Source organism: Fundulus heteroclitus, chromosome 22 (assembly GCF_011125445.2).
Source record: "Fundulus heteroclitus isolate FHET01 chromosome 22, MU-UCD_Fhet_4.1, whole genome shotgun sequence".
Classification (NCBI taxonomy): Eukaryota; Metazoa; Chordata; class Actinopteri; order Cyprinodontiformes; family Fundulidae; genus Fundulus; species Fundulus heteroclitus.
In genome coordinates this window covers 19,649,392-19,674,298 of record NC_046382.1, presented here as the reverse complement: position 1 = coordinate 19,674,298, position 24,907 = coordinate 19,649,392, and the positions used below count along the sequence as shown (strand labels likewise).

At 40.7% G+C, this 24,907-nt stretch overlaps 2 protein-coding genes across 4 annotated transcripts; one reads left to right on the top strand and one right to left on the bottom strand.

Annotated features, from left to right (window-relative positions):
* The first annotated feature begins 1,724 nt into the window (after positions 1-1,724).
* phf3 (PHD finger protein 3) lies at positions 1,725-24,838 on the top strand. 3 transcript variants are annotated; one of them, XM_021314676.2, is made up of 16 exons: positions 1,725-1,868; positions 4,138-4,384; positions 5,603-5,710; positions 7,654-8,986; positions 9,103-9,367; positions 9,740-9,791; positions 10,705-10,825; positions 11,732-11,888; positions 11,971-12,087; positions 12,278-12,400; positions 12,502-12,646; positions 12,772-12,958; positions 13,045-13,192; positions 20,708-20,797; positions 22,316-22,511; positions 22,588-24,838. In XM_021314676.2, exons 2-16 carry the CDS (start codon positions 4,150-4,152, stop codon positions 24,249-24,251), a joined length of 4,941 nt encoding a protein of 1,646 aa, XP_021170351.2. In that variant the 5' UTR covers positions 1,725-1,868; positions 4,138-4,149; the 3' UTR covers positions 24,252-24,838. The 3 variants fall into 3 exon arrangements, with proteins under 3 accessions (XP_021170351.2, XP_021170353.2, XP_035982785.1); XM_021314678.2 differs by lacking the exon at positions 5,603-5,710; XM_036126892.1 differs by lacking the exons at positions 4,138-4,384; positions 5,603-5,710.
* LOC105916474 lies at positions 14,103-17,196 on the bottom strand. The gene is made up of 4 exons (XM_036126893.1): positions 16,089-17,196; positions 15,806-15,964; positions 15,587-15,682; positions 14,103-15,372 (listed from the first exon to the last, which is right to left on the bottom strand). The coding sequence occupies exons 1-4, from the start codon at positions 16,986-16,988 to the stop codon at positions 15,061-15,063; spliced, it is 1,467 nt and encodes a 488-aa protein (XP_035982786.1). The 5' UTR covers positions 16,989-17,196; the 3' UTR covers positions 14,103-15,060.
* Positions 24,839-24,907: the final 69 nt, after the last annotated feature.

Below are 24,907 nucleotides of genomic sequence, written 5' to 3'. Positions count from 1 at the left end.
AAGAAGTGAATGAACAACTAGACAGAGTACACTTTAAGAGAACCTTTTTATATGCTTCCTAAACTTTATATGTTGAGATCAAATCCTGAAAGCCTCCTGAACTTTATGTAAAACTTTGGTGTCCTGTTTCCAGTTTTTGCTGGTTGTTGAATGTTGTGGGTGATGACCTGATTAATTTAGGTAAGCAAACTCTTCAACATGCAGGTCCACCAGGTGATTTAAATCAAGTATGTTGAACCAGGAATAATAATGATTAAAAAAATATATTTTAGGACAGATGCTCCTGAGTTTTGGAATTGCAAACATTTTCTTTCAGTTTTGGTTTTTCCTTTTCAGGGGTCACCACAGCAAGTTATTTGTCTCAATGACTCCATCTAATCCTGTCTTTTACACCTTCTCAACTCACACCAACTACCTTCATGTCCTCTTTCACTCAATCAAAAAAGCTCATCTTTGGTCTTCCTCTAGGTCATCTGCCTGGCAGTTCCAGCCTCAGCATCCTTCAACTGATGTATTCACTAAACCTCTTTGGTGCACCTCCCAACCATAGTCTGGCTTCTCTAGATTTATCTTGTCTGATTTTGATCTCCAATACATCTAACAATAGCTGTGCCTCCAATTTACTCATTCCCGATACAATCCATCCAAGACTCCCAAAGAGGACCTCAACATTTCATCTCTGCAACCTCAAGTGCTGCCTCCTTTCTAGAATTGGAAACCACAGTCCTGAAATTCAACAGAACCCCTAATAATAATAATAATAATAATAATAATAATAATGTTGCAGAGGGCGATAGTCTCCTGCTGAAGTCTGTCCATCAATATGTTCATCATATGTTACAACCATATGTTACAATCCATCTAATGTAAAATATGTTAAAGTCCATCATATATTACTCTACTGCTATTGCCTATTTGCACATTTGTCCGAGGAATATCTAATTGCACACTTATGTAAATGAAGCTTCAAATCATTGCACAAAAGTAACTTATTACCTCATTATTTGTGATTCATTAAGGACAACTAACCTATGTAACATGGCTCATACTGCTTACAAAGGGACTGATACCAAAGCCCTCAGACTCTGATACAAACTTTTTTCTCTTTCTTTTGACCTTTTCTGTCTTCTTTATCTTTGCATGATCAATGTGAAAAAAAATCTGTACACATTGTTTATTGCATGTTGTTTGTTGTATGTACTCTAAGCCTATAAAGAATTTCACCACATTAACAATAAAGAGTATATAATTATTATTATTATTATTATTATTATTATTATTATGTTAAGCAATACTATAAAGGCAATAAACATATAATAAAAAATAAATAAAAACGGCACGTCCAATGTAAGATGTCAAAATTTGCTTATTGCGTTATAGCTACAAAATGCAACTAAATAACTAAGTCTACATTTACGTTTGCCATTGGGTCAAGTAACAAGGCGCCATTTGTGTATTTGTTTGCGCCATTTATTTATTTGTTTTAATACGTCAGTTTTAACTGTTCAGACGATTAGAATTTTCCCTTTTTATAGCAACCGGCAGTTGTCCTTTCACTGCTTTATTTAAATGGTTGGCCGTGTGCGTTTTAAACCCGCCGTGTTTTACACGCTTTAGTCTTTCATCCAGGCTAACTTTTAAGATAGCGGCGGATGCCGAATAAAACAACCGCGCAAAAGTCCTCCACGTTTGGGGAACGAGCTGCTTTGCTGTCCGTAAACAGAAACCACGTGACCGCTGTAGTCGCCTGCTAGGAGCTGTGCAGCAGCAGCGGGACGAATGACGGCTCTGTAGAGGAAGTTACTGGGTGCAGCTGTGCTAGAATGTAACCTCACACGGGTGGGCAACCTTATCGCAGCACGGGAGAGGTGAGAGTGTGCTCCACGCAGACAAACCATTCACAATAACCCAACTGCAAGCCTATGAAAACGTGCACGTGATCTTCTAACGGCCTATTCGGGCTACAAACAAACTTGATAGCCAAGGCCCGTGCTAAGGCTACCTAGCTTCCGCCGTCTCGGATATTTATCTCCCAGGTTTGGCTCAGAATAAGATGAGTAGATGATGCATGTCTTGGGTTTTAAGGCGCTCGTTAACTTTGCAGCAGGTTGCCGTGACAAGGCTTGAAACAGCTATTAACGTTGGGGTGTATTTTTCCCCCCCGTAAAAGTAGAGCAGGCTACCATCCATGATGGCGTTCTAAGCGGATTGTTGCCCTGCAATGTTAGCATGCTAGCCTGCTAACACGCTTTAATTGATTCAGTAAGGCGTTGTTTTGACTGTGAATTAAATAGGGGGGGGGGATTTAGGTCAGCGTCGCTGTGAGTAAAGTACTTTATTTGTTTCCTGGAGTGTTTTATGATTCACAGACTGCTTAAGTGTGTATTGTGTTAGGATGTGTAGCTTTTGCGGCGGTTGAGCAGACATTATTGGACACACGTCATCCGCTATTTTACTTTTAACCTATGGTCACTAGGGGTTGTCAAGTTAAAATACTCGACACGTGCCAGAACTCGTATTTTAGTTTGTTTTTTTTAATATATAGTCTTTGCCTTTTTTTTAAGATAAACATGACCACGTTTAACTGGATTTTGAGCAAATTCCGGTAGCGAAAATTAAAGTTTGCATCGCCTACTTGTTTTTCTCTCTTTTCTTCCGATCAGGTCATAATAGATTTGTTAGCAAACCTTTCCTCTTTTTTATGTTAACGCAAACAATCTCATCCAAAAAGAGGATTACCATTACTTTTCAATAAAAGGTTAGGATTTCAGACAGATGCCGCGTTTTAAAAGCTGAAAATCTGTGCAAATATTATCATCCAAAAATCACAGTACTTCTAAGCAGTCATATATTCAGCAGCCTTCGAACGTTCTGCCCTTTTAGTGGTTACACGTGTCATATAAGTGACTTTCAGTGGACCTTTTATTTGTTTTACAATATTTTCACAGTTTAAAAAATCTAAAAACATTCTAGCTTGAGACTCAATGTAACACTTTTCTGATAAAAAATACTATTTAAATCCAATTTTTCATGGCGCCCATAGTATGCACATGGTTCTGCTGGTGTATTAAATCAGTAGCTTTTTTGTACCTATATACTTAATATGTAACAGACTATTTGGTTGATATAAGAAATGTGCTAATTTTTAAGTAAATCAAAATTAACAATAAACAATTCAACTGAATTGAAAATGGATTACAAAATGGATTACAAATCCAGAGTGTATTTACATTACGTTATCTTTGTAAATTCTTGAAAGCTCCATCTTGTATAATGGATTTAAAAAAATAGATTTTCTTAAGTGCCAGTCGGTAGCCTAATAACTAATAAAGGGAGTAAAAATGGTAGCTCTAGAAAAGACCAAAGTTCTGCAACCTGTGGCTCCGGAGCAACAAGTGGCTCTTTTGACTTTCCACAATAGGTTCTTTATTAACTTTGATGAAAGTCAATAAAAAAACCAATTCCTATATAATAACAGCAGTTTTGGAATTTCCACAACAGAATTATGTTACAAGTAGCAGTAATGTATATATTACTCCTTTTTTTTTCATTTCTCTTGTCATTATATTTGAAAATGTGTGCTGCTGCTTTACATCATTCTCAAGAAATAACATCCAATAGGGGGGAAAAAATCCTTCTCGTTTTGCTAAAATGTTATGTTGAAGGTTGCAGACTCCTGCTCAAGATTCACTGAAATTAAAAAAATCCTAATCAGTGTTTCCCGCAGGAATTAGCTTATGCGAGGCGGACCGACTCGTCGAGCGGGGGGGGGGGGGGGGGGGGGCGACACGTTTTCCGCGGAGCGGGGGGGGGGGGGGGGGGGGGGGTGGGTGTGCAGGCGACGACACGTTTTCCGCGGACATCCCATTCACGCGTCTTAACGTCACTTTTTTTTTTTTTTTTTTTTGGAATGTTGGCGTGGCGGTAGCGTGAGTTTGGCGTGGCGGCCGCCACGCCAAGATAGCGCTGCGGGAAACACTGCTAATCATATTCATAATGTATGTGAATAAGTCTTCGTCATTGTTGTTGTACTATACAGGATTGGAGCCTTATTACAGTTTAGCTTTCTTTGATCGGGAATGTAGAGCTGTAACAGCTGCTGCATATTCATACTGTGTGTTTGTGGTTTTGATTCAGGAAGCAGGCTTCATGGATATTGTGGACACCTTTAACCATCTGATACCCAGTGACCAGTTGGATGAGTCCTTAACGTTGAGTCAGAATTTGGAATGTGAAGCTGGTAATGAGTTTGGGTCAGGATCCAGGCTGGACGACTCTCTAAAGAACATGCTCAGTGATAAAGACCCCATGTTTGGATGTGCAAGCACTCAATTCAATCTGCTGGAAAATGAGGACCCCGCTTTTCACATTGCTGGTTCAGCAAGTAAGTCCAAAGCCAAATGAGTTGATTTAAAAAAAAATAAAAATAAATCATCATGTGAAGATTTGTGTTTCAGACGCTGGAAAGCAAAGCTTAGAATTTTCACTTGTTTTATGAAACCTTAACAAAAGAAATCAGGATTTGTGAAGGGGTTTCCTCTTTGCTGGTTTTGCTTGGTTGATTTTTAACCCAGTTTGGCCTGAGACGCTCTGGAAAACATCTTCATAGTGACCAGCTGTGTGTACTCAAACAGTGGAATACCAACACAGAGCATGGGTCGGTGCGAGACACAGTATGGTAACTTTGAGTAAAGATACTACACATGTAGATACTATCACAGTAGCAAAAATTGTCACAGTAGCAAAAATCGCATTGCATGATCTAATAACTTGTACTCAAAAAAGAAAAGCAGCGATCAGTTCTTGTGCAGCTGAGAAAACGCATTGATGATTACAGTGATACTGTTATCTGACCTCTATTTGTTTTGATATTGATGCATAGACTAAAGCTGAAATGTAGATTAATCAGCTGCTAAATTGATTAATACTTTTCAAGGAAACATGCAGAACATTGAGCTGTCCTGCAATTTTTCTCTTTATAGAATAACACAAGTACATGTTAATTAAGCTGATGTTGTCTGGTTGATTTCTGTTGAGATGTCTCAGGTATCCACAGCATGCAGTCAGATGCTTAACAGAACTCTCGCTCATACTTTTCGATCTTCATATTTTTAAAGGTGACTTTGATAAGAGAGCTGGGTGGTGCTCCTTTATTTTATAGCGCATGGCTGCTTGTCTTGTTTTTGGACCATAGTTATTTTCAAGCAGCTAAATTTGTCTTGGAGTGTAACCAAGGGAAGAGTTTAGTAGCCTTTATTCAGCATCTGACCAGCAGCATGCAGCAACAGGTGAGAGAGGAGGAGAGCAACACTACTTGATGCTCAGTACAGGTAGAGGAAAACTTAGTTTCAAACCATAGGGATGGTATTATACAAATTTCAAGCGGTTTTATTAACATTATTGTATCACGATACTGGTGACAGTTTCACGCCTTGTCAGCAGTACCAGCAGGTCACAACTTTCAAACTTAAACTCAAAAACAGGAGTTAGTAATATGAGCCACAGTCAAACAAAATTCTGATATTTAGAATTCAATTGTAGTTTACTTGCTCTTTTCATTGGCATAAAGAGCAACTCAATTCTTTCCTTTGTGGTTTTGTAGGTCCACATAGGGATTCAGAATCTGCAGGCCTCACTAGTGAAGTAAATAAACATATCGCTGGCGAGCAGAAGAACGACCAGAAGAACCAGCCCAACAATTTAGGCTACGGTAAGTCGGTGGTCGTTTAATAGGAGATCTATATGTTAATTAGAGGATATTAAAAAGTCATAGAGTCATCAGAATGACTGGTGACTGTGGTTCAGTGGGTAGAGTAGTTATCCTGCATTTGGAAGATTGCGGGTTTGATTCCAGCCTCCTCTTGTCACCTGTTAATCTACCCTTGAGCAAATTAACCCCAAGCTGCCTGCCAATCTGTGTAGTAATGAATGAATGTGTGTTTGCCTGTGAGCAAGACTTGAGCTAATGTAGCTCAAGAATGTAAAGTTCTTTGAGTGGTTGAGACGACCAGAAAAACACTATATAAATTAAGTATGTTACATTCATAAAATAAAGCAAGAGGCTTTATTTTATTTTTGAAATATCAGACATGGAGCATAACGGATTTGGAAATGCTTGCAGCCTGTTGGAAGACTTTGTTGCAAAGTAGAAATACTTACATTCTAGAAAACATACTGAGAGGCTTTTGTTACAGTTAGCGATACTAACAAGTAATCACTAATAAAATATTTTATCCCTTCGTTCAGCAGTTGTTATCCTCCTTGTAATGGTGACATGGTATGATTATTTTTATTTGGGCTTATTTATAAATACCTCCGTTCCATAACGGGGGATTTTACCGTATTTGTAGATTTTTTTTTTTTTGTGATGCAGAGAAGCAGTTTTGTAACATTTTCTTTAAAGAATTTTTTTTCCGATTAATTTTTTTTTTTTTTTTTTTTTTTTACATGTTTTTAACTTTTCAGTTCAGCTTATTTACATTGGGCACATGTCATCTCAAGGCACTTTACAAAGTCAATTCAATCAGCCTGTAGCAACAGACTGGTTCAAAAGTTATCTAAGGAAACCCTGTCGATTGCATCAAGTCATTGACATGCAGCATTCACTCCTCCTGGATGAGCATGTAGCGACTGTGGAGCGGATAACTTCACTTTAACAGGAAGAAACGTCCAGCAGAACCAGGCTCAGTTTGAGCAGTCATCTCCAACAGCCAACTTGGGGTTAGAGAAGACAGAGCAGAGACATACAAAGAGCACAGAAGCAGTGATCAAGGAATACTTTCTATAGTAGTAAAAATGTAATGGGAGTAGTAGCTTCTTTAGAGGCTTTGTCTAGGAGAAAAACCCAGCTAAGCAGATAAACTCTGAGCCAGTTTATGTCTGTAGGATAAAAGAGAAGAGAGACAGGGTTAAAGCCGAAAGACTAATCTGTAGGAGAACATGCAGCTGTTTGCGGCAATAGCTCAGCTGATGCCCGCTTCCAGGATGGTGTCACACCTAAATACAGCCAGATGTAGCTGCTATGGGAAGAGAAAACAGAAAAGAGAACATAATGTTGAAAGTTGGATTAACACCAAATAATACAAAATTGGAGAGTAGTAGGAGAACGTAGAAGAGTGAGGGAAAACGTTGATTATGTCCTCCAGGCGCATAACTACAGAGATAGCTCAGGATTACCCGTAGCCACAAAAATAGGCTACGGGTATCCTGCTTCCACAGGAGAGGAGCCTAATAACTAAAAGAGCTGGCTCCCATTCTACTATTGCAATTTATCCATACTGTAACTAAAAACTATTTATTTTTTGGATCCCGGAGCTGTTTTTTTTTTTTTAATGCACAAAATGTGATGGGCCACACGCGCTCTGGTTGGTGTATCTCCATACAATGATATGTTGCCAATGTTGCATTCTTTTAACAAAAACTGCATAAGTGGGTTTCTATTTATGTAATTTTCAGTAAAAATCTGTGAAAAAAAATATTCAATTCCACATGGCTTACACTTATGGCATAAACATACTTACTTTATAGGACAGCGTTATTCAGGGGGAAAATTTATCCTCTAAATCTCATGCCACTACAGAGCATTTTAATATTAAGAAAACTGCGTAATATATGTGTAATATATATATATTTTTTGTTTTCTTTTTACTTCAGATCATAAAGGTGACAGGCAGCCCAGGATGTCGAAGAACACGTTAATCAGAGGACGACCTGGAAGGCGCCACAAATGGCTAAGCAAGTCATTTCTTATTGAGAAAGGAGTTAGAGGTACAGAGCAGAAGAAAAAGTTGACTCTGGGAGGGCGTATTAACATCAGTGATCTTGACAGTGGTTCATGGTTGAATCCCGCCGTCGTATTGAGGCGTCTGACAGTCACAATTGGCGGATTTAAAATCGAGCTGCTTCCAGGACCCTCTTACACGCAAAGCCTTGACACAAGTGAGCCAGCAGGCTTTGAGGACGGCTTTTCTTATGGCGGCGACGTCGGTATGGCCATTTTGCCAGGTGATGCTGTCTGCATGCATAATCCAGTACAAGAAACCCCGACACCCGAAAAAGTGTCAGAAATGGATGTTGCGGAGAAGAGCTTGTCCGATGACACAAATCTCGGTTTAGGCCCGTATGTGAACCCAAATGACGTGCAAACCTCGAACGGAACATTACCAGAAACCGCCGCGACGCAGGACACGAAACACGAAGACAAGAAGGCCCCGGTAAAAAAGAAACGGCCATTCCACAAAGGCAAAGATGGCGTCAAACATCCACTGAGCATTCAGAATAACATAGCCGATGAAGATAACAAGACCGATGGGAAGGAAAAGCATCAGACTGCAGCCAAAACACCACCCAGGCCTAAACAAGGACCGACCCTGAGCAAGAGCAGGGAGTTGGCTTCGTCTAAACCAAGCCACACAGATAAGGAGCACAAAGTAACCCTGGATAAGCCACCCAAAACCATCCAAAGAGAAGACCTGCACAAAATGAAGTCTGTGAAGGACAAACAGGATGTTTCTCCTTTGAAAAGGCACTCTGAGAACGCACAGAGTGAGCATGCTGCTAAGGCCCAAAAGCTCCACGGCGGCGGCGATGATAAAACGAAGCCGAAGTCACCGGGTACACCGAGCTCGGGGGCCAAAAAGATGCCGTTACCTGCTAACCGCGCTGGTGACCATCAGGGACCGGCTAAACAAAGTAATCCTCATCATAGCTCAAAAGCTGAGCACCATCATCATGCCCACAGTAATCCTGGCAATTCTCTAAAAACTCAAGAGGGCGGGCAGGAGAAAGTTAAAAAGCCTGAAAAAATTCCCCAGAAGCAGAAAAGCAGGAACTCGAGGAGCATCTCTTTGGACGAGCCGGAGCTGTTTGTCCCAGATAACGCCCCCCCTGTGAAGAAGGAGACGGCCGAGGAGCCGCCCGCTGACGGCGAGAGCGTTTGGGATGGGAACAACTGCTGCGGCCTGTGTAAAAAACACCACAACAACATGTAAGTGTTGCTCTCTACTCACACCCTTTATAGAAAGACGAACCCGAATGCAGTTCTTTCGCCTCTTCTCGCGCAAGCAAAGAAACGCCTTTCAATGATAATCCCGCCTCGCCCAGGTTTATGGTCGGCTGCGGTCGCTGTGAAGACTGGTTCCACGGAGACTGCGTTGGCCTGGACCTTGCCAAAGTGCGCGAGATGGAGGAGGAGGACCAGATGTACGTGTGCTTAAAATGCTGCGAGGAGGAGAGTAAGAGCGTGGACCCTGAGCCCTCAGAGGTCAAGCCAGAAGCTCCCGAGGAGCAGGATCACAAGCCGCCTCACAAACCCTGCCCCGCATCCTCCCAGCCGCTGGCATCAGGTGGCGTCAGACCAGTAAGAAAGGTAAGCAGAGGCAGTCGGGGGTTCTCTTGTTTAAATACAATGTTTATTGATCTGGTTTTATTTGTTCAGTGACAAAGAATCTGCCATTTGTCTCCCCAGCTAATTCATCCTCTATTAATCATAGCCTGTGTTACCACTAATGAGGGTTTGTTCTGTTTTTTTTGCTTTTTGCTTTGGCTGGAGAGGTGTGCACATAGGTGTATGGGTAACACGGTCCACTCGCACATTAATGTCACGTGTCAGATCTACTCTTAAGCATTTCTTTGTTACCGGGGAACATTCTGTTTAATAAGTAGGTGGTTCTGTTGGTCTCTTATTGAATTGCATAAGAAGTATCTCTAATCTACGTTTTGTACTTCTATTTTGAAACAGGATGCAGAAAGGAGGCAGTACACCGATATCAAAGAAGCAGCTCATAAAACAGGTGCGGATAACTGCTGTGAATGTTTAAATGTTTTTGCTTTCTTCTTTTTAATGTTTTGCCGGGCTTCATAGGGCCCACGGTTCAGTGTCCCTGTAGGGGAGTACACAGGTTTCACTGACTGGAACAATAATCTGCAGCACTTTTATTTTTAGTTTGTTTTTCTGTATAGTTTTGTTTTTTATTTTTCCTCAAAACTGCCAGAAATGGATGAGGAATAAAAAATCGTGAATATTTTATTGCAAACGCATTTTAATTCAATTCAGTTTGTTTATATAGCGCCAATTCACATCACGTCACCTCAAGGCACTTTACAAAGTCGATGCAGTCGGCGCATACAGACAGATTGGTTGAAAAGTTTTGCATGTGAGGAAACCCAGCAGATTACATGGAGTCATTGATTCCTCCTGGATGAGCAGGTGGCGGCATTGTCGTTGGCTTTGCAGCAATCCCTCATACCGAGCATGTTGGTAGTGAGAGAAAACTCCTCTTTAACTGGAAGAAACCTCCAGCAGAAGCAGGCTCAGTGTGAACGGCCATCTGTCACCGACTGGGGTTAGAGAAGACAGAACAGGGATTAATTTAAAACGTTAATAAATCAGATTCTTTTGGTTGCATTTTCTGTATATTGAAAAAAAAAAAAAAAAAAAATATATATATATATATATATATATATATATATATATATATATATATATATATATATATATATATATATATATATATATATATATATATATATATATATATATATAAAAAATCGATTTTATGAATATACTTTGATCTTAAAGACTTCAGATCTCAGGTTGACTTGATTTTGATGAAGTTTCATTAGATAATCTCTTTATATTTTTGTATAACTTTCAATTTAACATTTAATATTTACGCTGATCAAATGAACATTCTCCCCCCACAGGTAGTCTGTCCAAACACGAAACTAAAAGTAAGGCTCCGTCTTTGACCTCCAAGAAACCTGTGTCTGTGGAGGCAATCCGGCGGAGTGTGCGCGATTCCCTGAAAGAAATCCTCACACAGAGGTCAGTGTGTTTTTTTTTAGAAGTGAATAAACTTATTAACTTTTTGGATCACAGTTCCATTGAAATCACGTCTTTGTGTGCTTTCTAAACACACACCATTAACATATTCTGGTGTGATTTGTGTCACGTTTTTAAATCCCAAAATCTGGGCGACGTCTTGGTCACTTCTGTCTTACATTCAGTGTTTCAGGTTGTGTTCTGGTTTCTACGTGGTTTTATCTGAAACAGATTCTTCAGAGTTTACTGGGTCTCTGCAATGTATTTTTTTTTTTATTTAAATATCCTCAGATTTTTATTGATGGCTTAAAATATATTTAGCTGACTCTTAACTTTGAGATACATTTCAGCCTTCTCTGGATACCTGCAATAAAGACTTGTTCCTTGAACTGCTAATATTTCATGTTTAGATCAAAACAGTTGAAATTGTTTTAATGTCGACCCTTCTAGCTCTTCCACCATGGTAATCTATATTTATATGAAGGTTGATTTTAAAAAAGAAAAAAGAAAAAAAAAAGAGAGATTTCAGTAGTTATCTAAAACTTGCTATCTGTGACTTATGAAGTATACGATATTCTGTAGGAGCAGAAATTAAAACTTTAGTCATGCTGGGTATGGAAAGCTCCAATTTAAGTTGAAAAACTTGTTTTAATTTGATTAAACTGTTAAAGTTGAGTTATTTTTCATAATTCATGTAGGCAAATTTAAATTATAAGAAGTCTCATTAGAAGTACGTCACTTGGATGATTTTGATCTAAAGCCTTTCTGTCCTGTTCTTCCCCAGTTTTTGAATCTCAGGTTCATGCCAACTAAAATATTAACACTAATTTATCTAGAAGCATATATCGACAAGATATATCTCTAATAAGCTGAACATTTCCCAAATAACCGAAAGCTCGTTTCCTTCAGGTTGAAGGATTCTGACCTAAACATCCCAGAGGAGAGAGCCTCTGAAGTTGCCAAGAAGACGGAAAGGGAGCTGTTTCACCTTTACAAAGACACGGACCATAAATACAAGAACAAGTACAGAAGCTTGATGTTTAACCTAAAAGATACAAAAAACAATGTAAGTACCTATTTATGTACAACCCAACCATTTGCCATTTTACCGTTCATATTTTGTAAATTGCTCCTCTGTTCTGTTGCAGGTTCTGTTCAAAAGGGTTCTCAAAGGGGAAATTTCTCCTGGTAACCTGATCCGCATGAGTCCAGAGGAACTGGCCTCCAAAGAGTTGGCCGCCTGGCGACAGAGAGAGAACAGACACGTATGTGATGCTTCATGTTGTCTTTCTTAATGCGATAACTTATCACTCGAAATGGCCTTCTTGCAGCCTTTGAATATAAATGTGAATCTCATGGCGTAATATTTACTGCATTTATTGAACATTTTACTGTTTTCTGGATGTATGACTTAAAAAAAAAAAAAAAAAAATTAAGTTATTTATTCATTTTTAGACTATTGAGATGATTGAAAAAGAGCAAAGAGAAGTTGAAAGACGACCCATAACTAAGATTACCCACAAAGGTGAAATTGAAATTGAGAGCCAGGAGCCGATGAAGGCTCCGGAGCCTGTAGAGGTAAGGGCCAAAGCTTGAATAAATTTTTTTTTTTCCTTTGAAAACACGGCCAAAAACCCATTGGTGACAGTGGCTGAGTTCCTTCTTGTTCTTTTGTTTAGCTTGACCCTCTCCCCAAAGTGACTGAAGAGGTACAGGAACCGCCCAAAATCCCAGAACAAAAAGAAGAGAGCACCAAGATTGAGAAAGACACTACAAACCAGCACAAGTCTCACTTATTTGATCTACATTGCAAAATCTGCACAGGTAGGCTGCAAAATTAGAAAACAACCTACCTAGTTTTCCTTATTATACTCTCTTACACAGCATTTTGCTCATCACATGAGAGGTTCTACCGTCCCAACGTGACGTATTGTACTTTCTTATTCAAGGTCGTATGGCGCCCCCAGCGGAAGAGGCCCAAACAAAAGTTGCCAAAATTGCAACCACAGTGGTGCGGAGGCAGTCGGCTAAATCAGACGAGGGGAAGGGCACGCCACCTCCTCCAATCGACGACGACCTGCACCTTACTGTTTTAGAGGAGAGCTTCAGAAATGCCAAATCAGGCTTTGACACAAGGCAGGGAGGCATTTTTTGACACCTCTTGCGACTTTAATGTTTAAGTTTTTGTGTGTTTGCTGGAATGTCGCTTTCTTTTGCTACAGGTCAGATCTCGCAGCTGGAAGAGACGAAGAAGTCGCTTTCCTTTCTAACTTGAAGCCCTTGTGGCGCGGATTCATTCATATGCACTCAGTGGCGAAACTGGTGACAAAATCCTTTCCTGTCTCGGGAATTTTGGACAACCTATCGGAGGTAAAGTGGGTACAGAAAAAAAAAAACATTTGTAGAAAGTAAACACCACAGTTAAGTGCCCTTAGAAGCAGGACTTCAAGTGCACAGGGTCTGTATTTGCAGTTATGGCTCAACAGCACTCAAGAAAAGGGCATCTTCCACACGAGAAAAGGGCTAGAGGGGCTCAAATAGTTTAAGCACCAGCAAAGGAGAAAGATAATCCAGATAATGGCATCCTTACACTATTTACACACAGGGTGCTTGCGCAAGTCTTGAAAGTCTTAATAAGTATGGAATTTTGAAACACTGTTTTCCACACTGATAAAAAAATAGAGGTCGACAGAACTTAAATTATCTAGGCAACGTGATGCATTTGGTTTTTTGAGTTTTCCTTACTTAAATTCACTGTGGTTGAGTTTACAAAGATTTTTGAGTTCTGCCAACTTAGGTTTTTGGAGTGTTACATAGAAATTTTAAGTTCTACTAACTTAGGTTTCTTAGTTTTATACATACATTTTGAGTTCTACCAACTTGGGTTTTTTAGTTTTATACATACATTTTGAGTTCTACCAACTTGGGTTTTTTAGTTTTATACATACATTTTGAGTTCTACCAACTTGGGTTTTTTAGTTTTATACATACATTTTGAGTTCTACCAACTTGGGTTTTTTAGTTTTATACATACATTTTGAGTTCTACCAACTTGGGTTTTTTAGTTTTATACATACATTTTGAGTTCTACTAACTTAGGTTTTTCTGTTTAACCTTTAAGTTCTGAGTTCTATCAACTTTGTTTTATGAGTTTGACATATAGATTTTGAGTTATACAAACTCAGATTTTGTAGTGTTATCTGTAAGATGAATTCTATCAACTCAGTTTTTTTTAGTTCTACCAATGGTCTTCACTACCAATCATTCAACACACAAAAAATTATGTTAATACAACATTTTTATTGCTTCAAGTCAAACATTGTATCAATAGATACAGTATAAAACCATGTTCAACAACATAATCTTAACTGCACAGAGCAAAGTAACCTGAGAGCCTCTTGAGAACTGCACTTTCCTCTCCACGTGTGCGTGTGTTTGCTTATTCAAGAGTTGGAGACCTGAATGCATGCATGTGTGTGTGTGTGCGCTGTGGTAAATGGCAGTCTGGGCTATGTGTGCAACAAGGCTACTATATCAACAGATACAAACATAAAACCACAATGTTGAACTGTTATGGGGAGAGCACAGAAGAGCTTGGGGCCCTGAGAACAGAGCTTCTTGAGAACTGCTCTTCTGTCTGTGTGTGGGGTGAGAGAACAGTCTATATGTATGAGAGCTATGTGTGCTGGCGAGCAGAGTAGCAGGTGTGCACATTGGTAATGGAACCTCAAGCTGTTTAACAATATCCCCATTTACATGACCTTCTTTCACTTTCAATCTGATTGATAACTAGATGTAAGCACCTCACCAAATCAGAATCTTTGGATCCAAGAGGTGGTGTAGGTGACACCTTTTCTAAATACTCTAATCTGGAAATTAGGCAAGAGGGGTCATGTAAATGCAGCTATTGTATCAAGATACAAAACAACAACATAAACCACATATATTATAAAAATATACCCACAATGAACTTAATGAATTATCTTAGCTTCTAGAAGAAAGCACAGAAGAGCTTGGCTCCCTGAGAAAAGAGCTTCTTGAGAACTGCTCGTTACTCTCTGTGTGCACGTGCAGCATGCTTGTTCTTGGAAAAGTTGTTGGGGAACAATATATGTGTACAGGCCTGTCCATGTGGTAGTCGGCAGAGAAGAGCTTTGTGTGTGTGTTCATGCAGGAGTTATGACAAAGCTGTGTGTGCATGCATGCATGTTGATGTCCACGTGAGTGTCAATCTGGCTTCACAGCAGCAGCTTCTCTTTCAAGGATCGCGTGCGCTGTGAGCATCTTGAACCAAGTTCGAAAAAGATGTTCTGGATAGCCTCGAAGGTGTACCTCATCTGCTCTGGATAGTTTATGTCCATTGCATACAAAAGGCCAAACAGGCAGGCGTAAGCAGCTGCGAGGTCAGGTAAGTTGTGTAGTATCACTGCCCCTTCCAGGATGATGGCGATGTCAGTCACTGTTTCCCATGCGGCAGCATCATCATCTACATAGACGGTCAGTATTGCAACGGGCACTCCTTCAACTACCGATTCTTCAGGGTCTGTGTTCTGATGGTAAAAATCATACACAGCGACATATTTTAGCGATAGACACCCTGTAACAGTTGCTGTCACCCATTAAACAACACATATCCTTATTTAGTTGTTTACAGTCACATTTAGGCACAAGACTACCAGCCAATAATTTTCCAGTCTCTGGGGAGATATTAAAGAGGCACTGAAAAAACTAGTAATCACACAAAATTGCTCTTGACTTACTTACCACACACTTCAAATAGAACTCTGATGCATCGTCACGAACAAAAATGGGAAGGCCTTTCATTGCTGCTGTCCTTCGATGACGCACAATGTCTGTTGTCTGTGAAAATGTGCACACAAACATTGACACACACAAACACACACATTGTAACACAGCAAGATTTTGATGATTTAAAGTCATTTTTGTATTTGCATGTAGTTTAGTTTCGGGCACTTTACCCACCTCTTCATCAAGTTTATTCAGCAACATCTCCATATCTGGACCAAAAGCTGCTTTTCTGGCTCGGTACAGTTTTATCAGGCGAGGGACATACTTGTCGAGGGATGCATTCCAAGTTGCCCGGAGGTCTCTGCTGGTGATTCGATAGAATTCTTCAGATATCTGGACACAAGCAACAAAACAGTCTTTAATTATAATATCCATGTCAGTGTTTAATGTGGTAGTCATGCCAGCCTAAAGCAACAGGAATGAGCGTTAGTACACAAATACACAAGGAAATCCTTACCTCCTCATGAGAAAACAGTGCAGGCGATCGTTCTGGGACTTCTGACACCATAGGCTGCACTTCTACGATTTCTCTCCGACGATGGGAGAAAGTCAGTTCCATCTTTTGCCTAATCAGACCCATGTTCCTTTTCCTTTTCTTCATTTCTTCAATCAGTGCAAGCCTTTCCTCCTCAAGAGTGGTACCATCATGGTTGTCTGGATATTCTGGAACATGGTTGACCTCTCCACGTTTGGCCCTTTTCAGGATGAACGGAGCAGCCACTCCATCCTCTCCCCTTCTTTTTGTATTCACCATCACCTCATTGCAGCCTGCACGACGCAACTTTGCCCTGAAGTTGCCCATCTTATAATGAAGACTCTTCAGCCATCCATCATACCCAGTTACACTATCTGTCTCCTTTAGACAAGGATACTTGACCAGAAGACCAGATGCAACAGACACCAATTCATCCTTACTGGGATAGGCACCTCTGATATCAAAAATACTCTGCCAAAGTTTATTCACAATGTCAGATCTCATATCTCCTGTAAGAATGAGGCGCTTCTGTGTTCTTTCATATACCTCATTTCCCTTACGCAATCTCAGCTCAACATCATACGCAAATTTAGGGATTGGGAATGGATTTGGCCACCGAGTTGTACGCCTTAAAGGGGTCTGGGGAGAATCTGTATTGCTCTGGACAGAACTTGAGGAGGGAGAAGGGAGGGACTCGAACAAGCTCCCCTGGAAGGAACGAGTAGGGCTTCTCTGCGCTTCATTACAGTCCTCAGAGTGTAAGCTGGCTGTGTCAAGGGAGGACACTGAGCCAATCGAATGGCTATCAGATAGGTTGAGGGGAGATGCCCCAGTGTTACACACAATGTGCAAGACTGCACGCCCATCTGGCAACTCTGACATTTGAGTCAACTGACATAATGCATTTGAAAAATCGGGGTCCTCGAACTGGAGTGAGAAATCACCTTCCAACTGGATTTTGTCTTTAAGTACATTGATGAGCTGGTCAACAGATGCTGGTACCTCTGTGAGCAGGATTCGACGGGCTTCTTTTGGAGAGATAACTACTCGAAGTAACAAAGTCTGTAAAGGGGGGAGGGGGGGGGGGGGGGTAAATGTTGAAGTTAACAACACAACTGCAATGGTAATGTTAAATTTAAACACAAACACATTTAAATTGAAATAACAGTGAAGAATGTCCTGAGAGGAGCTTGAAAACTTGCATGACTTGCACTGCATGAAGTCCCTTCCTGAAACAGAATCACACACAAATCATTAGAATACATCTTGCTTAAAGCATAGGCAATGTTTCCATTAATATTCCTTCATTTCCTAGGTCAATTTCTTGTTAGTGAGTGACAAGGTATTGAAGTAATTAAACATTCTCCAGCCAGAAATGAGCTGATAAGGAGAAGAAGAACACAAGCTTTGCGCGGACGACCTGAGTGGAGCGCCTGTGTTTTTTCCTCCCATTCACTATATGCACGCGCGAAAGGAACGACAAAAAACCGCCTGTTATCGTCAAATAAACAGGATATCGAGTTAGGTTTTTTTTTTTTTTAATATTGCCGAGGCGGGAAACCCTGGACTGACACGGGAGTGGATTTTCACTCCTGTCCCGTCCCACAGAAAAAAAAAAATTGTGTCCTGTCCCAATCCCGGGCCAGAGTAGAAAGTAAAGTCCTGTCCCGTCCCACTCCTGGTATAATTACTCCCACTCCCATTCTCAATGACTCCCGCTCCTGCACCACTCCCATTCTTGTTGCCTTTATTAAGATTTCTAGCAATACACTAAACCTGATTTTCCTATTTAAGTTCCTGTTTTTTGGCTGTAGTAAAGGCCAGTTAAAGTAAGTGGAATAATGATAAATAATAATAATAAAAGTAAAAAAAACAAGGAAACAGACCATGCCTAGCTTAGTTGAATAAAAAACAAAATGTACAATGTTGCCTTTTATTAATTTATTAAGTCATTGTTTCACATGAACAATAAAGTTACTTTTATGTTTCAAATTTTTGAAACTAACTACCTAATTAATAAAGTGCATAAAGGCAATACTTTCACAATTTAGATAATGTGCTTCATTAGTTAAAAAACTCGGTTTTGTAAAAGAAAAAGTTCAATATTGTACAAGCATATTAATATTTGTACTTTTGCAAGAAATATCCACAAACTAATTAGGGTTTACTATCAGAACCAATACTTCCATCAAACATTAAACACATTCTTGGACAGACCTCTCAGCTTTTATCAAAAATTCAGAGTGAGATTATGTTATTTTCGGGGACTGGAAAGAGCTGGTCCAGTCAGCTCTGTCTCATTTTTATCTGACCAGACATTAAAAAGTGAAAGAAAAGTCTTAAGACGTTGTTCGGTTAGTGGGTTAAAACAGAAAGAATAACAACTGTTCAAATAATACTGAATAAAATAATAAAGTAGTTTTAAGTTATTGGCCGTATTATTACACTGTAGCACATTGGATAATGATTCCAGGAAACACGTTTTACAAGCAGGTATTGAATGTTAACACCGTCACATTCAACTCTCGCCAAGTTTGTTAATATTTGCAACTTTCCAGTCAGCTCTGTGATTTAATTACCTACTTCTGCGTTGCAAATCCAACTTTTCCAGTTTGAGTTCGTGAGCAGCGGTTAATTCCCCCATTCTGTTTATGAGCGAGCGGAAAACATAGACCGGAAGCACTGTTGGCTTCTGGGTCGTGTAGTTCTTTTGACTTGCATTATAGTTCAGGTTTCTTGGAAAAAACTACAAAATGGCGGCGGCGAGTCTACAATTTTTTTATTTTTTTTATTTAGTTCTGTACCGTCCTAATCACGTGATATTTACTAATGTTGACTCCGTTAACACGCATTTTTTTTGTTGTTTCGCGCGTGCGTGAATGGCAGGGAAAAAACACATGGATACCCCCGCTCCGCGCAAAACTTGTCGTCGTCCCCCCCCACTTCCCCGCTCCGTGCAAAATGTGTCTCTCCCCCCACTCCCCCCCCCCCCCGTTCGGTTCTTGAGCGAGCGGAAAACATAGACCGGAAGCACCGTTGGCTTCTGGGTCGTGTAGTTCTTTTGACTTGCATTATAGTTTAGGTTTCTTGGAAAAAACTACAAAATGGCGGCGAGTCTACAATTTTTTTTTTTTTTTATTTAGTTCTGTACCGTCCTAATTACGTGATATTTACTAATGTTGACTCCGTTAACACGCATTTTTTTTTATTGCTTTCGCGCGTGCATGAATGACAGGGAAAAAACACATGGATACCCCCGCTCCACGAAAAACTTGTCATCTCCCCCCCCCCCACCGTACTATAGCCTAGTGCCACTACTCGTTAAGCAGACGTAGCTCTTTCTATCCCGCTTGAAAACGCTCCACAACCACATTTGCAACAACCGCAGTTCTTACAAAACACGTGTATGTAGTATAAATACAATTACATTTAACACTTTTAGCGGTTTAAGTTACTGACTGCATAACCTCACATTCAAAAATTAGCCTGAAGTTAGCAAACTAAAAACAGCTAATAACTTCAGTAATTTGGTTGAAATACACTAAATATACGACTCTGGTTAATTCACCGACTAAATCGATCTTCATTTCTTTGAACAAAAGTGTTCTATGAAATCGTATTTATGGAAATAACAATAATTAGCCTACCTGAAAATCTCAAGTCCGCCAATCTTCTCAAACGCGAGGGAAGGCTGTGCATTTGAAGAAAGGGATAGGAAACCCCGTACCGTAGTAGGCGTGTCCATGAACATGAGCAGTGCGCATGCCCATGAGTTTACAGTTGAGGGAACTCAAAAAATCTTATATAGGCGATTTAAAACTCCTTGTTAAGCAAACTTCTGAGAATTTGAGTCGGGCAAACATGTATTTATTTGTTAGATGTCAAATTTATATTTCTGAGTCAGATTACAATACAATTGTGTGTTAGAACAACAATTGCCAATTACTTTTTTAACAGTGCAGACCTTGAAAAGTCTTGAATTTTGTGTGAAAGTCTTAATAAAGTATGGGAAAAAAATGTGTGGTAGAATTTTACAGTATGCTCAAAGGCATTGTGAAATGAGAAATAGGAAGGTAGGCTATAAAACCATAATTTTACTAACTGGTCACGTACTGTATTAGCCTAATGGAATCAAACACTTGTTTGATGTGAAATTCATGTACTTGTTATTTTCATGTTTTGAAACGGTTTCATCAGTAAAAGCATAATTTACTGTGAATAATGCATTTGTTCATTGAATACTAGCCTATGAAAATTAACATTTTGTGCAATCTCAACCAATGAAGTAGGCAGTAGGCACACAAGTATACAAGTACATAAAGTTAAGGTCTTGGGGAAAAAATATCAGTTTTAAAAAAGTCTGGAATTTAAATTTGAAAAAAGAGCAAGCACCCTGTACACATTTAATTCTGTAAAATCCAGAAAAAAATGTAACCATTTTGTTAAATTTTCAGAATAAGTAACCAGCAAATCACATTTTTTGTAAAAATAGAAACATTTCTGCCACATGTGGATCTTGTTTTGTGGGTCTGCACTATTTTTCACTTTGACTCTGAGTACGAACTCTCAATGATTGATCTCCTTTTCTTTTGTCTCAATAGGACCTTCCTGACAGCATCCAGGTTGGAGGAAGGATAAGTCCTCAAACAGTGTGGGACTATTTAGAGAAGATTCGGGCAACTGGAACAAAAGTGAGTTTTTGGCATCCTCCTTTTTTCTTCTTCAGGATCGAGCATAGAGCAAAACATAAAACTACCTCCACCTAAATAGAATGCAAAGCGTTTTTTGTGAGCACGGATGAAACTAGGAGGATTTAACTTCATACAGGATTTTCCCAAGTTGGGTTCAAAGCTCATTCGTATGGGACATTTATCTCACGGTTAACATAAATGAGGAAAAATTAAAAAGATTACAGCATTTTTTTGGGTAGATTTCACATTATTGGTTCTTTAAGGCGGATTGAGAGCTGTGATAGAAGATATAACAGCGTTAAAAACCTAGCTTTCCTGCTATAAGCAGTCATTAAAGACTAATAATCAAAGTATGTTAAAGGCTCTTACAGTTACTTTAACACAAGGAAAATGATTGTAAAGTTGCTTTAGTATCTTATATTAATGATTAGTACAGTTAGTGTGGCTACTATAACAAGAAATAGTTGTTTTCATGCGTAATCCATAAGAATGTTGATCCTTACCTTCGTTCTGAGATTTCCAAATTCTTGCCTACATTTTCATATTCATCAACTTTATTTCTAAAGCGTTTTAACACCAGCCACAGCTAAAACAAAGTGCTGAACGTCAAAGACAATAAAGGATAAAATGATGAAACTAAACAGCCAATAAATTAAAACTTGCTACAAAACACAGAAAACAGATAAAAACAATACAAATTAAGTAAAATCAAGTCTCAGTTGGGTTGAAGGCCAGTGAGTAAAAGCAAGTTTTTAGATGACTTTTAAGAATGGACGGCTAAAGGACCTGTCGAATGTGTAAAACTAGCGTGTCCCATAACTTAGGGGCCCAATAGAGAAGGCCCCGTCTCCTGTAAGCTTCTGTTTTGAACTGGGAACGACCGGGAACAACCGGTCAGCGGACCTCTTCCACAGGTTAAAAGCCCAATTAGACAAAAAAATGTGATTTTACTGTCATTTGTCCAGCCTTCCTGTTATCATCTTAAAGTCTTGCTCTCTTTCAAAGCTTAATGAAGCGCAGCCAGACCTTGATATGGGGTAGAAACAACGTTTTCTTTATGATTAGCTTCTCTCTGCTACCTTAGAGATTTTAAACAGCTCATGGATAATTTAAAATTACCAACTTCTTCCATCAGTAAATGTGTGTACATCAAACAATGTCCTTTCTGCAACCACATAGTCTGTGGTGTTGCATTTGACTGATTTTAGGTTTTGAAATTCTGATTTCTAGCTGTATATCTAGTTTTTATAAGTCAAAAAAGAGTAAGTTATTGTTCAAGTTTGTCATGGCAGTACAGTTTTGCTTTATTGGCTTATTAGGAAATATTTCTACACAGTGAGGCTTAGGGTCTCACCTCTGCTCGTTCTTTTTATGGTTCAGAAGCTAGCAGGTCTCTGAACCTCGTCACCTATGGGCTAACTTAAAGTGCATGCCTGGCCTAATTCTGCTGCCTTTTATTAAACCTCTTGGGTGCGAATTGCAGGTTTTACTGACACCCGCTTTGTGTTTGATTAAAAGGAGGTGTGCCTGGTCCGCTTCTCCCCCGAGACAGAAGAGGATGAGATCTCCTACACTCTTCTTTATGCCTACTTCAGCAGTCGTAGGCGTTTTGGGGTGGTGTCCAATAACCTGCGGCAAGTGAAGGATATGTATCTCATTCCCCTCGGTGCCACAGAGAAAGTTCCCCATCAGCTCGTTCCCTTTGATGGGCCAGGTAACCTTTTTTTCCCCCTTTTCTGATTGTTTTTCATACAACACTTCTTTCTTAACCTAATTGATTTCTTCGATAGGCTTGGAAAACAACCGTCCCAACATCCTCCTAGGACTCATCATCCGCCAGAGACCGAAGAGAGATTTTCTTACAGTTGACGTGAATGAATCTGCAAGGATTGTCCCAGAAATCAAGCCCATCACGGTTCCCCCCAAGGTTACAAGAACCACCGACGAGGAGGAAAAACTGTTCCTGTCCTCTTTGACCGCCCCGCTGAAAAAAGAGGCGGAAAAACCCCTGGATACTAACGAAGACGAGCCTGCCGCAGAGTCCTCCGAAGAACCGGCCGCACCGGAGGAGCCCAGCAACCAGGAGCCGCAGAAGCCGCTCCGCTTTCTTCCAGGTGTCTTGGTCGGGTGGGGCGGGGAATTGCCTCCTCTGCCAGATGCCGGAGATAAACCTGCGACAACAGGACACGACACCCCGAAGACCGAGCCCGCTCCCAAAACAGATGCATCAGCCGGCGACTCCAAGGGTCCGCCAGCTGCCGCCGTCTCTCGCTTTCTCATCAGGAAGAGAGAAACCAAAGCCGTTAAAGCCGAAGCGGAGCTACCTCGTCCCGCCGATGCATCTGCCGCTCACAGCTCAGCGGGGAAAGTTTCCCCCGTAGTGGCTCACCGCGCATCAATCACGCTGAAAGATAAACCCCCAGACGTGTCGACCGAAGCGTTCCTGGCGAGCATGTCGGCGCGTCCGAGTGGCACCGACGCCGGCGGTTCTGCCTCGGCAAACAAAGGCGGCCCTGGCCCATTGTCTGAATCTGCAAAGGAAACAAGCGAAGGCAATTCTCTGCCGGAGTCAGAATCCCAGGCTGCTGCAGATAACACGCATTTCTCAAAAGCCCCTTTAAGTGGAATACTGAAAAAATCTTCGGCCTATTCCTCGGAGAACGAAGATAAAGCGACGGCGCTACAAAAGGATCAAGCCAGCCTTCCTGATGTCTCAGGTCCTAAACCAGTCCCTGTGTCAAGCAGTATTAAAAAGGATCCCCTGTTACCATTTCACCAAGGCTATTTACAGCTCTCACAGGCCAGGCACAAGCTGGAAGACATGAATCAAACTAGTAAATCGTTGGCCAATAAGAAGGATGATCCCGGCCTGAGTCGCCCTGGCGCAGCAGTAACTCAAACCCCGAATCCTCCGCACGTCCAAGGTCCTGAAGATTCGTCGAGCGCAGAAGCCGCTGAGCCGGTCCCGGGCAGCTGCAACAACCTAGGCGCCGCAACTTCTAACACTACGTCCAGCTTGAACACAGCAGACCAGAATGCTCCGGACGGCACTTCAGAGGCGCCTCCTCAGCACCCTGAGAGTCTCTCAGAGCCAGCCAGCCACATAACACACGGGGTCAGGGAGCAGAAACTGCTGAACGAGCGGTACACCGACCCGTGGGAGAGGGGCCGCGCCCAAGAAGACAGGGATCACCACGGCCGGCACGGCTACCACGAGAAAAAGAGCCGGCACCACGACAGGGAGCGGGAGAAAAGGCACCGGCACGGCGAAGACGACAAGTACAGGGAGAGGAGCCGACACCACGGACACTCGGACGACCGGCACGGCGAAAGGAGGAAAGAGAGGCACCACAGCACCGAGTACAGCAGCCATCACAAGGACAGACACAGGCACAGGCAGGACTCCGACTACGAGAATGGACGAAGAAGCTCAAAAGACAGCTATTCATCGTAATATTATGGCTTTTTTGTTTTTTTGTTTGTTTTTTTAAATCCCCGCTCAAGAGCGTTTTGAGTTCTTAAGCTTCTTATCCGTGTCTATCACATGGCCGGTACACTTTTCTACACTGGCAAATGAGTTATTTTATACAAGAGCAGAGTCCCGTGTTATGGGTTTGATGGTGCAGCCAAATGAGGTCCTGACCGTTTTTATTTAATTCAGACCAACTAAAGACTGAATAGCGGCACGGTTTTCAACAGATCTACCCTGTCTGTATCTGGTTTCTGTAACGCTGCTGTACCATCAGTCTCCTGGTCACATGCTACTGTGTGGACCAATCAGTGAACACCAGATGAGCTTCACCTTTTAGCTTGAATGTTAAGCAGAATATTTAATTAAGGACGACCTAAACAGCAGCTTTGTGCTTTTTTTCTTTTTTTTCTATTTTAATTTCTTTTAAACTGCTTGAATATTTTATAAGCTGATTTTCAGTTAAAGTATGTACATTTTGCCTTGTAATATACATTAGAGATGCGTGCCTTTGCACCGTGTGTTTATGTACAGTTCATAATAAACTAATCCTTTTGTATTGGTGATTATTACCAATGTTGGTGTTTTTTTTAAAGTAGCAACAGATTGCATAGCTGAAAACCCTTAACCTTTAGGGCTGG